At 45.3% G+C, this 16,699-nt stretch overlaps 1 protein-coding gene across 1 annotated transcript in view; it reads right to left on the reverse strand.

The window, feature by feature from the left end:
* The window catches only part of ATM (ATM serine/threonine kinase), a 1,319,133-nt gene that overhangs the window by 331,399 nt on the left and 971,035 nt on the right, over positions 1 to 16,699 (reverse strand). The window contains exon 47 of the mRNA XM_069202321.1: positions 4,265 to 4,432. Within this exon, the coding sequence (XP_069058422.1) occupies positions 4,265 to 4,432 (168 nt within the window). The remainder of the gene's footprint in view (positions 1 to 4,264; positions 4,433 to 16,699) is intronic.

Consider the following 16,699-nt stretch of genomic DNA (forward strand, 5'->3'; position numbering starts at 1 on the left):
TCGTCTGCTCTCGCATTAAAGGCGCCTGCCAGGTGTTGAACCACCAGGGAAATGTCCTGATGTTCTAGCCATGTCCAGAGACGAAGGGCCTCTTGACAAAGGGTCCACAACCCCACTCCACCTTGTTTGTTGCAATTCCACATGGCGGTGGTGTTGTCTGTGAACACCTGCACTGCTTTCCCCTTGAGAGAGGGAAGGAATGCTTTCAATGCTAGTCCAATTGCTCGGAGCTCCAGATGATTGATATGGATCCTGGTTTCCGCCGGAGACCAGAGGCCTCTGATCTCCGCCTCTCCCATGTGGACGCCCCATCCCAGGAGGGACGCATCTGTCACGACTGTAAGATCTGGTTGGGGAAAGGAGAGGGATCTGCCCTTGAACCAATCCTGATTCGTTAACCACCACTGCAGATCTCTTGCAGTTCCTTCTGAGATCTGGACCTTGTCGGAGAGATTCCCCTGATGCTGCGCCCACTGGAACTTCAGGTCCCACCGCAAAGCCCGCATATGCCATCTGGCATTTTGAAATAGCAGGATGCAGGAGACCCAGCAGCCTCAGAGTCATTCTCACCGAAATCCAGGACAGAAGATTAAACATCGGTATCATAGCCCAAATATCCTAGACTCGCTTTACGGGAGGATATGCCCGAAATTGCACTGTATCCAGAACAGCTCCGATGAAAGGAAGCGTCTGAGAAGGAGTCAGGTGTGACTTCGGCATGTTGACAGTGAACCCCAGTGATTGCAAAAGGTTCGCTTTAGTAGTCTGGAGGTGGGAAACTACTGTCTGGGGGGAGCTCGCCTTCAACAGCCAATCGTTGAGGTAGGGGAAGACTGGGACCCTTAACCTGCGCAAATGAGCTGCCACCACTACCATCACTTTTGTGAAAACCCAAGGGGCACTGGTAAGGCCAAAGGGGAGCACGGTAAACTGAAAGTGCTCGTGACCTACCACGAATCGTAGGTAACGCCTGTGGGCCGGCAAGACGGGAATGTGGAAGTATGTGTCTTGCAAGTCCAATGCTACCATCCAGTCTCCCGGATCCAGGGCAGATGAGACAATATCAACATTTCGAACTTCTCCTTTCTGAGTAAGAGGTTGAGGGACCGAAGATCTAATATAGGCAAAGACCTTTGTCCTTTTTCAGCACAAGAAAGTAGAAGGAATAGCAACCATGACCTACTTCTGGCAACAGAACTCTCTCAATAGCTCCTTTGGCCAAAAGAGCTTGGACTTCCTCGCGGAGAAGCGCCATATGATCCTCCGATATCCAATTGTATGAAGCTGGCATGGCTGGAGGAGGTGTCTCAAAGAGGAGGGAGTAGTCCCTTCGGACAATTTAGAGGACCCACCTGTCCTAGGTAATAGATTGCCACTGGGGCAGGTGATGGCTAATCCTGCTGCCAACTGGCTCCTGGTGTACCTGCTGACTAGGAAGGTTTGGAGGCTGGGGGTGGGGGGTGGACTGGGCGACCCGCAGGCTCCCTGAGGAGTTGAGATCCCGCGTCCATGGACGCGCAGGGGCTGTACAGCATGCGCGGGTCGATGGCCAGAGGCGAAAGGACGTGGTTGGGTGCCCCTTCCTTAGCCACAAAAGGGGCGAAAGGCGGACTGCTGGGGTCTAGGAGTGGGCGCGAGGCCAAGGAAAACCAGGCTGTGGCTCGGGAATCCTTAAAGTGCTTGGGCGCCGAGTCCGCCTTGTCTCCGAAAAGACAAAGCAGGCCGATGGCGGCGGGCAACCGTCCTATTCACAGGAGCCCCTCTGCTGGGTCTGGACCAAGTACCCAAAGGGACGTCTGTCAGTGCTTCATTAAAGGGAAGAATGGGCTCGGAAGAGGAAGACCCCGGCTGGACCACGTCGGTTAGGATATTAGACCTAACCTCCACAGAAGGTAGCTCGAGGTCCAGGGCCTCAGCCGCCGTTCTCACCACCATGGAAAAGAAGCACCCTCCTCTGTAGCCACAGTAGGAGGAGAGAGCATACCAGTGTCAGGGGAGGTGTCTAGACCACTGGTATCACCCAAATCCTGCACCCAGTCCATGTGGGGGTCAAGCTGGTATTCTAAAGGGTCCAGCATCCCCTCCACACTCTCCCCATATCCATACCCACAAGAATAAGGGCCTGGATCAACCCTAGGACCAGGAGAGCCCATAGAGAACGGAATAGGTGTCAATCAACGCCATTCTGGCTAGCAGGGGTGGCTTCGCCTTCCGGGAAGTCAGGGAAGTGCAGAGCCGACCCAGATGAAGGCTCCGATGATGGAGGCCTAGAGCATCAACGCTCTTCTTCGTCTGAGCGACGGGGTGACGTCAAAGAACGTTTGTTCTTCTTCGACGACTTCTTTTTGTGACTTGAATGTCCTGATGACTTGGAGGATGAGGAGTGGTGGTGACTCCGCTGCCGGTCTCGAGACCTTCCTCTCGAACGAGACCGTGAGCGCCGCGGAGTCAAGTGTCGGCCCGCCATGAGCTCTAGGGACCGCTCCCTTAAAGCTTTCGGGTTCAAGGCCTGACTCGGAGCACGACTTCGGGTCGTAGTCGCGCTCCAGGCACCAAATACACATGAGGTGCGTTCCGTCACCAACATAGTTCGGTGACAGGAGTCGCAGGGCTTGAATCCGGTCTTGCGGGACATCCCTCGACGCATCCACAAACTCGTAAAAAAACGTGTCGACATAGTGCAAAGACGACTGAGGTAGCTCTTTCCGGATCTGCACGTAGGCTGGCGCGGAAAGAAAAGAACTGACGTCAGCGCGTCGGGTGGCACCTATATACGACCGTAATGTCATCATGGCGAACACGGAGCCAATGATGTGGACTGACACCACCTGACGGCGCGCAGAGGTACTGCTCGAAGAAAAATCTCCGGTTCCAGTCTGATGCCTGGGGAAATTCAAAGGTAAGGAATCTACAACTAGAAGTCTCTATCAGTTGATTTTATTATAGCGCACATTTCCATAAAGCAAAATAAAGAAACAGAGTGCCACGAGTGATGGAAGCAAATTATATCAAAAAGACAGAAATTAGCCTGTTTCAGTGTATTGGGGGCACTAATGCTGCGAAACGGTATTTGGCACTGTAAATGGTTGCTCATTTTCTTGGAGTACCTGATGAAACTTTGAAAGTGTCCACAAACCTAATAAAGGTCTGGCACACATAACATTCCGAAAAATATACATTACATAAATCTTTCAAATCAACTCTGTCTACATTGTGGAACAGTGCAAACTATTTCTTTTTTTTTGCATGAATACAATGTAACACTTTATTTATTAATAGATGGGTCTTTCACTATAATAGTACTATGGGGTACTGGAATCGGCATATGTAACAAAGACAATGGAACACATAGAGCCTGCTTCCTGTGGGTCAAGCATGGTGCGTCAACATTGGTACAGCCAGGGATTTGTATTCCAACTAGTAAAAATCATTTTGTTATTGACAAAAATACAAAATGTGAAATTAAATTTATCAGCTCAAGTATATATTGCTGCACATTGTTTTTACTAAAAAGAGCAATACACAATTTGTTCTTATCTTATAAAGATATGTAGGATCATATGTGCAAAAAAGACTGAGTTAGAAAGGACATATATCTACTCCCTACTAGAATTTCTTGTAGCAAAATGTGGTTATTAACCCCTCTTTTTAGCAGGAGACAGAAAAAATCTTTGTTGAGGAGACTTTTAGGTTTGGAAGCCAAGGCTTTTTCCATTACCAAAACGTCTATGCAGAGAAGAGCTGTTAATAAGCCCTTTTCAGCCACTCTCTGCTTCGGTTCCACACCATTCAGCCACTGTTTGATTACAGCGTCATTCACATTATTTTATCTTGCTCAACAGAACATGAGTTTGGTATTTCACTGTATTTAAAGAAAATAAATGTGATTTTGACTACATGTCTTCAACGAAAGGCCTTTTTTGATAATAGTCCAAGAAGTTTACAAATAGGTTTTTAAACAGACACCTAAAAATGGCTGAATGTGTTCCCATGTTGCAAAACACTTTATAAAATTATGTTTCAGATATGCATACTCTACACTCTATCATTACAGAGCTTACACTTAATTTTCTCTCATTTTCCACTAAGGTTTATAACAATTAGTTGGATACTTAAATACTTTATTTAAATACACAGTGTTACACACAGCAAAGGCAATAGTTACCTTGAGAAAAACAACCCTGTTGCCAGTTGTACATTGTAATCTCTGGAACAACGCTGTTAACTATTAGAAAAAAGATGGAACTGGACCTCAATCATTTACCTCAAAAGAGCCTGAATCCAACTTGTTTATCATCTGCATGAGTATTTCCATTGCCAGGCTTTGCTCCTTTTTTGCCCAGAAAACCTGTGCCTCTTCCAGCTGCCACTCCGAGACCATGTACTTTCCAGAATTGTACTGCTTAATTTGAAACATTGCTTTCTCAGGAAGCTGAAAGAAAAGCAGATTATAAATGACATTTAGTAAAGTCATACCATTACATTTTTTGTGGTTAATCATATATATTTATTGATTTTTCAATAGTGGCACAAATATGTTGTCAAGAGTTGGTTCAGCCATGCTTATCACACACATGGGTGTATTTACAAGTCAAAACAATGTAGAGCAGCTATTGTGTATCCTCACTATGGCCTCCCTCATGCTACCTCGTGGAGTGGGGCCTGCAACTGACAGAACTGCATGTGACAACATTGTAACTATCCATGATTACTAGCATCTGGTGCTGTAGAAGTCAGTCTCTCTGTTTGCCCAGAGACTTGACAAGAGATATGGTTTTACTTCCCTTTCAACTAATCAGTCCATCTATGACCTGAAAACCATAACCTCTTTTCAAATGACTTTGATGTTTTGCTGTTTGATGTCCTACCTATGCTTATTTGATAGTGTGGGTTTCAGTGTGGAGGGAATTAAGGCCAAACCTTCCTATGGTATTGCCACCTCAAGTCATTTTCCACTGCGATAAAGATCATTATGCAAGGGTTATGGTGTTTAAGATGGCCACATCCACATGGCTCAGACATGTTCTATTATCCATTCTGCTTGTTCCTGTTCAATACAATAGTAGGCTACGATTAAATGGATAGCTACTCTGCCACTTTTTTGGTACCTAGTCAGTATATCTCTGAAGAACAAGTTACTTACCTTTGGTAAAGTTCTTTCTGGGGGATAATTTATCTAACAGCAGTTTCCTCACCCTTAGAATATCCCCAGGAACCAGGCTGGACCTAGAAGATTTAAAAAAGCATTGTTCCCGCATGTGGTGCCAAGCTGCTCTGCAATTAATCTGTTCTACCTCAAAGGGACGATGGAGCCACATATAAGCAATCCCCCTGCATGTCGACAGCTGTTTCTTAACTCAGTCTGCACCCTCTAACGTGAACCCATTAATAATCAGAGGTACCAGTGTGAAGATCTCTATTTTGGTACCTTTTTTAAATGGCAAAACAGACTATCCCACAGAATAAGGACAGGGGAAGGTGGGGAGGAATCTGCAGTTAGATAGTATCCACCAGAAAGAGAATTACTAAAGGTAAGCAATTTGCTCTTCTGAGGCATACTTCTAAATGCAGATTCATCATCTTTATAACTGATACCAAAGCACTACCTCTCTATGTGGTGAGTCTGTGGAATGGCTCATACCAAAATGTTTTGTTGGACAGAATAACAAAATACCCCTTACGTCAGACCTGGCTGTAAAGGCAGTAGTGCTCTGAGAACATTTGGACTGACACCCATGTTGAGGACTGACAGATGTCAAGGACAGGGACTCCACATGCCAGTGCAGTAGTAGCAGTCTTGGCCTAGGTGGAATGGGCCCTCAACCCCTCTAGAGACTACTTTTGGGCCAGTGAGTGGCAGATCTTAAAGGAGAGGTATTTCCACCATCACAAAATCTTGTTCTGCACTGTCTTGCCTTTCTTTGTGCCAGAGAATCCCCACAAAGAGCTGGTCATCCACCCAATGGTCTTTGGAGTGATCACTGTAAAAGCTTAAAAGTCAATAGTCCAGCTAATGAAGTCTCTCCTCTGATTTCAAGGGTTGACAACCACCAGATAATGTTGGGACACAGATGAACTGCCCAGCTTGAAAAGCAGTCTGACTTTTGGTAAAAAGGCCGTCCTGGTCCTCGTCATTAGATGGTATAAGCTGGCTGCGCCAAAAAAACTTTTACGGGACGAGTCAAAGCCAAGGCCATCAGAAACACAGTCTTCAGAGTAAGATGTAGTGGACAGCTGTGTATTGGTTCGAATGGCGTACACACAAGGAAAGAGTGGGTAAAACTAACATCCCACTGCAGCACTACAAAGTGTTTGGATGAGAAAATGAGTCAAAACCTTTAGAAACGTCATCACAACAGGTGATTAGAACAAGCACAATTGGTCCTGTAAACATAAAAAGGCCGAAAGAGCCATCAAGTAACATTTAATGGTGCTCACTGTAAATCCCTGATGGACCAGAGATAAAACAAATAACAAGACATCGAACAGTTTGGCCACACCAAGCAACAAACATGTCCCAGCACCCAGCGTAGACAGACTTTGTAGAGGGACAGCTGGCAGCAAGGATGACAATTTCTATTTGGGGAGGAAGATGTACTGCCACCACTCATTCTCCATATGTGGAGGATGCAGATTGCACAGGTTCTGGTGCAAGACTATGCCCTGCTGCAATGGACCTCCTGCCAGAGCAATAGCCTGAAACGAGAACAAATGCTTATGCCAAGAAGTTCCAGTATCACACTCACCTTAAATAATCCAGAGCTGCTACGATGACTTGGGCCTTGTCATTCCTAATCTTATTCAAAACTTGTAGCGAAAAAGTCAGGAGCGGAAAGGCCCTCAGTCCCAGTCCTACACTCCATCAGAAACTCATCTTCTTGGTAACTGAAGTCCTCAGTGGAAACAAAAATATTTCTCCAGGGTTCTCCCACTGATGGAAGATGCCTTGTGCTACCTCTGGGTATAACTACCATTTGTGATCCACTGGGCACCGCTGGCTGAGTTTGTCTGCTTCGGCATTTAAAGCTCATGCCAGATGGTTCACACCCACAAAAATGCCCTGACGCAACAGCCAGCTCCAGAGACTCAGTGCAATGTGGCACTGGACTCAGGACCCCAATACACCCTTGCTTATTGCAGTATTACACGGCAGTGGTGCTGTCCATGAGAACCTTAACCACCCTCTCCTTCATGAACGGTAGGAAGGCTTTCAGTGTCAGATGAAGGACTGCTACAGCGACAGGTTTTTGTGGAGACTGGTCATCAGTGAACACCAGAGTCCTCTGGGTCCACTGAGGCTTAAGGTTCCACTGCATTGAAGAACCTGTATACGCCACCTGCCAATAGGCCCAGACACCTCAGAGCCACAGTCACTGATAAGCAGGCCAGAGGGTGAAACATCAGGATCATAACCTGAGTGTCCATGTCTAATTTTAATGGAAAGAAGGCCAGAAAGCGCACTGCTTCCAGGAAGGCTCCAATGAAATGTAGCCTCTGCAATGGAATCAGGTGTGACTTTGGCACGTTGACAGTAAATCCCAATGATGTTGCCGTCGTCTGGAGGTGGTCTATGACTGACTGTGGCAGCTGACTTCAACAGTCTGCTGTCGAGAAAACTGGAATCCCCAACCACTGAAGGTGTGCTGTGCCCACGACCATCACTTTTAAATTACAGGGGCACAGAACAACACTAATAACATTGGTAATAGTACAATTTGTGTGATACAATAAATCATATTTCTTATCACTAAACTCAAAACATTTTTCACACTTTACAACTACCACATTTATAATGCCCTAAAATCAGCAGTAGATTCCATTATGCTGTGCTTGACTGAATGGTCGGGCAACTACTGAAGGTAGGACCAATCACAGGATCAGTGATACCTCTTGTAAAAGCAAAAAATGAGGGGCTATGTGCATCGAGTTCATCTTTTACCACATTCCAATTCCTGATGATAACCTTCTTTATAGTACTGCTTTCAATAAAGAATGTTGTAAAACAGAAAAAAACAATTATTGTCCTCAACCTGGGACTTAGGGTGGGGCAATGTTTCTCTTGGACAAAACCGTGCTTTTTTTCTCACTCTCTCAAGCAATTCTTTGGGGTAGGAACGATCCTGTGGTTTTGAAATTAATATGCCTGATTCACTGAAAAAGTACGTTTTAATACTACAACTGTGTCTGACTTGCAAAGATTGCCCATATGGGAGATTGTCCCGGTGACAGCAGAAATAGTGGTATGAGTACCTTTATGTATCCCTTTCTATAGGATTATGGTATATTGTGGTATACAATTTTATTGTCACTGTGTTTGATAGTCACATCCAGGAAATTTTACTCACTATCACTACGACTCATACTTGATGTCATTATTAACCATTTCAATAAAATTGATGTGTTTCCCCATCCCCTGTTCAAACTATAAGAAGATTATTTATCTCCTCCACACTGTAATGTTGCAACAATAAGGCTTGTTGCAAAGCTGTATATGGAGATGCACGTAGTAATCCATGTATAGCTTCTGCAAAATCTGTGGCAAAGCCTGCCCCTGTAGCTACTCCGTGATTTGGTAATAGTATGTTTATTGAAAAATGAAAATGTTGTACTGCAAAGCTATTTCAAGTAAGATTTTAATAAAAGTAGTGGGGTCTTGTACAAGACGTTCACTCTCATCAAAAACAGAATATATCACAGTGTATCTTCTTGCGGTATATTTGTGACAAAAACTGAATGTCTACTGTGACAAGTAAATGTCTGTTGGACCATAAGTAAAGGTCCGCTACACCCTTAATGATGTCCCTTATGTAGGCTTTGCTCTTACTGACAAATGGTTGAATACAATAATCAATATACCTGCATAAAAGTTAAAGTGTTGAACCTACCTTGGGAACAATGGGGCATATCCCATAAGGCCCTTAATGAGCTTGTATATTGTGGCAGCATATATGTAGTGGGCATCCATGGAAACGTTTTGTTGAGGAATTCATATTGATTAGTACTAACACAACCAATCCTGAGCCCTTCTTCTGTGATGGCTAAGATCTTTTCACTTATTTCTTTAGTCAGGTCTGCAGGAAGTCTCTTATGTTCCAGTACAGAAAATTGTCTTCCCATCTCTTTGATCTAATCAGAGGTGTTTGTACCGCTGTTGCTCCACCCTTAGCTTCCAGTTTGATAACTATTTATTTGTTGTTCTTAAGGATTGTCAGTGCTGCATAGTCATCTTTTGAAGTGTTATATTGCACATTATGTTTTGACCTCTCTGAAGACAACTTGCTCAAATGCTAAAATGTCAGGAGACAAATAGTGTGCAGGTCGGGTAATTGTGGAGGGTGGTCTACAAACAGTTGCATTAAATAGCTCGTGGTAGGGTTTTTTTTTACCCAAAATCCTATTTAAGGTTGACCTTATGAAAAAATTGGGTGGAGTACCTTTCTTAATTTTAAAAGTGCTGGCACAAATGAAGGGCCTTTGTTTAAAATAGCTATCTCATACGTGGTAAGAAAATAAGCTACTTACCTGTAACTGTGGTTCTCCAGTATTGGTATCTTTCATAGATTCCCATGCTTGAATCATTCCCCATCATCGAAGTGGGAGTCCCGTGGTACATAGAAAGCAGTAAATTAAAATGTAACATTGAAGTTAATGGAAAAATACATTCACTTAAATAGCTTATCAATGTTATTGAAAATGACCCAAAGTCCAGCCAATCAGGCGAGAGCACCCTTTAGAACCCTCACCACAGAGGCTCCAGATTTTCTAGCGCAAGTCATGTATAAAGGAACAAGACATGAGGTGAGCCTCTATGGAGAGGAGGACGGGTTGTATGTGATTCTATGAAAGATACCAATACTGGAAAACCACAGTTGGTAAGTAACTTATTTTCTTCTCCAGTATTGGGGTATCTTTCATAGATTCACATGCCTGAATCAGAATAATTAGCAGCAAACATAAGGTATCCATATGTATATTAGTGGATGGTGGGAAAAAAATTATTGTCTCACCTTATGTAAATAAATTTCGTATAACTGCTTGTCCTACTGCTGCGTCCATCCTGTCTGCGAAGAAAGCTGCGGAGGTAGAGACAGTTCTGCTGGAGTGGGCTTTGACGTTGGCTGTCAGTGGTTTTCCCGCTAGCTGGTGACAAAATTGTATGGCGGTGACAATCCACCGAGCTATAGCCTGTTTGGCAACGGGATATTCTTTCCTTAGTTGTCCATAGCCTACAAACAATTGATCAGCTTTGCGAAAGCTGCTAGTTTTTTGTATGTTGAATTTGAGATTTGATATCTAGGGAATGTAGCGCACCTTCTGCTGGAGTTTGGGGGTTTGGGATGAAAGTCTTCAATACCACTGGTTCATTCAGATGAAAGCTCGAGGGAACTTTGGCAATAAACTTATGATTAGTTCTAAGGATGACAGTGTCAGACTTCAATTGGAAAAAAGGTTGAGAGATTGTAAATGCCTGACTGTCACTGACTCTCTTTGCTGAAGTAAGCGCTAGGAAAAGCGCTTTTTTCTGCGTATAGGCTCAAATGGATGCTTCATCATTTGTGAAAGTACAATATTGAGGTGCCAGGGAGGAGGAGGGATTTTCACTGGTGGAAACAATCTGAATATCCCTTTAGGAATTGTTTTACTATTCTGGAGGACCACAAAAATGGTGAATTAGCAGTACGGTGAAATCTAGAAATGGCTGCCAGGTGAACCTTGATGTTTGAGTGAGAGCCCTGATTTTGCCAAATGAAGAAGATACAGAAGTATCTGCTCTGGAGAAGATGTCAGAGGGTGGACATTGGAATCCTTACACCATACAGAGAATCTTATCCATTTGAGTTGGTATGTTTTATTGGTAATCTGGGCTCTAACATTAGCGAGCACTTCACAACAATCTGATGGAATGTTTAAGTCAGCAAATTTATTGAATTCAGGAGCCAGTCCGATAACCGAAGAGAAGTCGGGTTGGGATGACGGACCTGGTCTCGATTCATCGTTAGTAAGTTTGGTATTGGTTCCAACAGAATGTGAGGTTGTTCCGAGAGGAGTATGAGCTATGTGAACCAGAACTGGTGTGGCCATCTGGGAGCTATCAGTAACAGCCGGCAAAGTTCTCGCTTCATCTTCTTTAGAACTCTTGGGATTAGTGGAAGCGGGGGAAAAGTGTAAGCATAGATCCCTGACCATTTGATCAAAAATGCACTCCCCCTCAACCCTCTCTGCAGTTGCCAGATTCACAAAACCAGCATTTCTTGTTCTTCTTTATCACAAAGAGGTTTAATCTGGGCTTGCCCTAGCAAAGAAAAAGATGACTGAGATTTGTCTGGTTGAGCTCCCACTCGTGGCAGGTTGTTGAGGTCCTGCTTAATGAGTCTGCAAGGGTGTTGGATACTCCTGGAATGTGCTCTGCTCTGAGAGTTATGTGAGGTCGAAATGCCCTATTCCATATCTCTTGTGCCCTGGAGAGACAGCTCTGGCCATTTTGTACCGCCCTGCTTGCTGAGGTAGTGCATGCTTGCGATGTTGTTGGTTCGGACCAAAACCGATGAGCCCCTGATCTTGGTCAGGAAGGACTTGAGCGCTAGGAAGACGGCTTTTAATTGTAGGAAGTTGGTGTGAAGCATTGCTTCCTGGGTGGTCCATTTCCCTCTCACTGTCAGGTCTTCAAGATGTGCGTCCCATCCATCTAGGGACGTGTCTGTGGTCAGAACATGTTCCAAGCTTTGATTTAGAAAGGAGAGACCTTCTGAGATGTGGGGCGTCTTCGACCACCAATCCATGGCCTGCTTCACTGGTGTTTTTTTTTGGACGATGTCATCGAAAGCTCTGTTTATTTGTGTCCACTGGCTGTCTAACTGTTGTTGAAGTGGTCTCATGTGGAGACTGCAGTTTGGTATCAATGCAATGCAAGAGGAGAGCATTCCCAGAAAAGATTTGTAGATCCGGACAGAAGTGGACTTTCTTTTGAGGAGGCGCAGCGCTAGACTTCGAATCTTCTTCTGCCTGTCTTGAAAGGCAAAGGCTTTTGCTTGTTCCGTATCTAATATAGCTCCTAGAACGGTGACGTTGGTTGACAGGGTTGGGTGTGGTTTTTGGTAGTTGGCCGAGAGGCCTAACCTCTGGAAGAGGGATAGGCATGTTGCTGTGTCTCTGGCTTCCTTGGACACTGTGGGGGTCATTCTGACAGGCCGGCGGTGCCCCGCAGGGCATTCTGACCGCAGCGGTAAAGCCGCGGTCAGACCGGCAACACTGGCGGTCTCCCGCCAGTGTACCGCCGCCCGTTTGAATCCTCCAAGGCGGCGCAGCTAGCTGCGCCGCCGAGGGGATTCCGACCCCCCCTACCGCCATCCAGTTCCCGGCGGGGGGGTCGCGGGGCCCCTTGGGGCCCCTGCAGTGCCCATGCCACTGGCATGGGCACTGCAGGGGCCCCTGTAAGAGGGCCCCTACGAGTATTTCACTGTCTGCTTGGCAGACAGTGAAATACGCGACGGGTGCAACAGCACCCGTCGCACCTTCCCACTCCGCCGGCTCGATTACGAGCCGGCTTCATCGTGGGAAGGACGGTTTCCCCTGGGCTGGCGGGCGGCCTTTTGGAAGCCTCCCGCCAGCACAGGGGAAACCTCAAAATACCCACTGCGGTCTTCCGACCGCGGTACGGTATTTTGGCGGCTCCTGCCGGGCGCGCGGTGACCGCGCCCGACGGGAGTCAGAATGACCCCCTGTGTTTGCTTTTATTAGCCAATCATCCAAATATGGAAACACTTGAAGTCCTTTTTGTCGGAGATACGCTGCCACCGGAGCTAAGACCTTGGTGAACACTCAAGAAGCTGATCTCAGATCGAATGGTAACACACTGAATTGGTAGTGGGTGCTTGCTACCTTGAAGCGTAAGAATTTCCTGTGGCTGGGGTGAATAGGGATATGAAAATAGGCGTCCTGGAGATCTAAGGCCGTCATGTGATTCACCTGGTTGAGCAATTGTAATATATCCTAAAAGGTGACCATTCGAAATGATTGTTTTTACAGTAATTTGTTTAGACGTCGAAGATCTAAGATGAGGCGCCGGTCTCCTGTCTTATTCCGGATGAGGAAGATGCAAGAGTAGAAGCCGGTTCCCCTCCGAGACTTCGGTACGATCTCTATTGCTCCCTTGTCTATAATTGTGGAAATTTGTAAAAGGAACTCTTAAGTGGGCAGGTGGGGGTCCTCACGCTGGTACATCTGGAGGAGGTGGCTGAAATTCCAAGGTGTGCCCTCTGGTGATAATATCAAGAACCCATTGGTCTGAGGTGTTCTGGGACCACTGGTGGGAGAAGCTGGAAATTCGGCCCCCTCTCTGAGAGATGGAATACGGGTTGGAGGCAGGCATCTGGTTTAGGTCAGTGTTTTCTTGCCTCTATAAGTAGACTTTCCTCTGGTGGTATGTCTGTAGGCTGCAGATGGTGGCTGACTATAGGATTGTTGTTGTTGTTAATTGGTGGCTGAACGAAACTGGCCCTAATAAGGTTGGTACTGTCTATATTGGTGCAGGCAACCTCTGTAGGAATAAAGTCATCTACCTCTTGACCCTCGAAACGGCTTCCTTCTGAATTCCCAACGATCTAGCTGTGTCTGTGTCCGTTTTTATGGGCGAGCGCAAAGCGCTTCGTCTCATGCTGTAATCTCTCCTTGGGCTTCTAACCACGCCCATGTCACGCCAGTCACTTTCATTGGTTTGTGGGCTTGCCTTTTAATATCCGCTTGCTTTCATTTGTGAAAGGCATGAACACATCATGCCTTTTCCGGTGTTTAGCCCACCTACACAGCACCGTTAACTACTAAAACCATTCGAGGCTCGATGTTTTCAGCATGGCTTCCGGACTACTTTATGTATTTATTTTCCACGCAGCACAATCGTTTTTTTTCTTGTAATTTGTGTGGCAAGAGAAGTCGGGTTAGGAGTTTACAACGTGAATAGCTCTAACTTGAGTAAATGGGAGACCCGTTGCTTTGCAAATGCTTGTTATTGCTTGTAGCGTGTCATCGACATGCTTGACAAACAGTAGTTTGTCAAGGGCAGACGGAAGTGGCCTTTAGCCAACCCTGCCGTCTTAGTACTGTTACTCTGGCTAGCTGGCGAAAACCTGTGGACGACACATCTATTGCACAGTCTATGATCCCAGCAGAGGTCTTTTCTCCCTCTTGTAATATCTTTCCTGCTTCAGCTCTAGCATCCTCGGGAAGGAGATCAATCTATTGGGAGATGCCAGACCAAATCTGGAGATCGTATTGTCCTAGAATCGCTAACGAGTTTGCTCCCCTGACCGTTGTAGCCGCCATTGTGGAGAATTTCTTTCCTATCGTATCTAGGCGCCGTCCTGCCTTATCCGCGGGCACGGAAAGCAGAGCGCATGGGTTTCTGGACCTTCGCTGGGCTGCCTGGGTTATCACGGAGAAAGGTTTGGGTTGGCCAATCAAACAAGCTGGTGAATTTTCCAGCGCGTTGTATTTTTTGTCTAGTCTAGGAAGTACCGCAGGTAGGGAGGATGGGGTCTGTATCACTTTAAGGCCTTCTTCCCAGAATAAATCTACAGTCTGGATCGCACAAACTGACTTTCTGGTGTCTTTAAAGTCATAAAGGAAGCAATCTGACTGCTTAGTTACAATGGGAAGCTGAAATCTTTTGGCTGCTCTTTCCATTACACTATGGAACCCTCCTGTGTCTTGTAGCAGAGAATCTAGTGCTGATGGAGTAGATGGGGATGACGTTTGCTTCTGATAGTCATCCCATTCATTGGGGAGTGAGGCAGTGTCCTGGACCTCCCCTTCTTCTTGATCCTCTTCCGAGGAAGGCGGATCATTTTCAGGAGGTGAAGATGGAAGTGGTAAAGGTACTGTAGGTACCTGGAACTATGAGGATCGGTCTTGTGAACGCTGACCAGAGTTGTTGGTCCTCGTGGTGGGAATCTATTCTTGTAATCTTGCATCATATGCTACAAATTGGCAATTAGTGACACTGGCAACATCACTGTTGGCTTGCGCCGTTGTTCTAGCGAACGTGTGTGTCGTTGATCATGAAATGATTGTTGAATATATAACTCTTCACACTCTTCATCCTCTTCCTGGCATTTAATTCATAGGTCTGAAGGACTACTTGCCACTGCAAACAGACCATCATCAAAGTACTCATCTCCATATTACTCTTCATCAAAAAGATGTTCTGGAGGTACAGGCGACACCTTACTGGGTGAGGTATGTGAAGGTAGGAATGTCTCTAGAACGGATTTACGTTTTATTGTTATCACTATAAAGGGTAAAAAGGAAGATTTTGCTGAATCAACTGTTGTCAACGATATAGGCGGTGTTGGTGTGTCTGCAGGAAAGAAATGGGCGTCAACGGTGTTGTCGTTCTCGAAGTTGCCATTGACAGAGTTGTCATTGATGGAGCTGGTGTAGTCGGAGTTGCCGTCGACAGAGCTATAGTTTCTGATATGTCTGGCAATGGAGCTGTCGACGGGATCCATGTTGACGATGTAGAAGCCTTTGATTTCTTACCCGTCGATGATAAAGCTGATGTTGAGTAGTGAAACCTCTTTGTCAATAGTTCTATAATGGTTGATTTCTTTGATGTTTTCTTACTCTGTGGTGTTGTCGATGGTAAAGAAGGTTCATACTTTATGCTCACCGATGTTATTGTCGTCGATAACAGCAACAACGTTATTATCATGGGCAATGGCGGTGTTGTAAACGTTGCAGTCGTTGTGGTAGGAGTGGGAATCAAACCTGTCGAGACAAATTTTTGATGTTGATGGCGGCACAGAACTGGATGGCCTTTTAATCTTTATTGTAGTGGCAGCTAGAGTGAAAGGTTGGGAATGACCTTACTCACAATGTTTCCTTGAAGTGGAAGGAATTTCCTGCGTTTTTTCCTTCACAAGATGCATTTTCTTGGCGGCCTTACTTCTTTTTGGAGAGAAACTCCACAGATCTTTTTCTATTTCTCGATGCCACTGAGGTGTCGCTGTCATCATCATCAGAGAGGTTTTCCATGGATTTAAGCTTTTGAAGAACAAACTTCGTGTGTAGGCACACCTGCTGGCATGTAGGATTAATACAATTTAAATCTTCAGGTTCCTGTCCGTCGCCTGGGAATATTCTAAAGGAGAGAAATTCATCAGTCTGCCCCTGATCTGAGAGAAATGTTCTAAATCCAGTAATAACAATGCTTCTCATGTGTGAGCAACTGCTACCAATAAATTTTAGAAAATGGGGCTGTCTTGCAAATGACTGTTACCAAACATAAGACTTAGTAGTGGAGCTGGAGGCACTACAATCATATCTTACCATCTGCGTAGCAACTTGTTGCCTTAACAATTTTTCATCACTGAGGTGCATGCCCAAGATCTTCAACTAGTGCCATAGTAAATGACCAGAAACCCTTACCATGTATCATGCTTCAGAGATAAAGAAGTGACTATCCACCTAGCAAAGGAAACTCTCCATTGCCAGCCTCACTTGGTAAACTATGTCAAATAAGTCAAGCCACCCATTATTTATCATCTGTTTCATCAAAGTTTCAATATGTTCCTCAGTAAGAGTGAATTACCTTCCCAGCCATTTTCTACAATAAACAGTGGTAGTTGTCCAAAATACTGGTTGTTGTGACAAATCTAAAGACTTCTGAGGCATGGGCAACAAACTATCCTCCGGACACAAACTT

The sequence above is a fragment of the Pleurodeles waltl genome, chromosome 8, assembly GCF_031143425.1.
Source record: "Pleurodeles waltl isolate 20211129_DDA chromosome 8, aPleWal1.hap1.20221129, whole genome shotgun sequence".
Classification (NCBI taxonomy): domain Eukaryota; kingdom Metazoa; phylum Chordata; class Amphibia; order Caudata; family Salamandridae; genus Pleurodeles; species Pleurodeles waltl.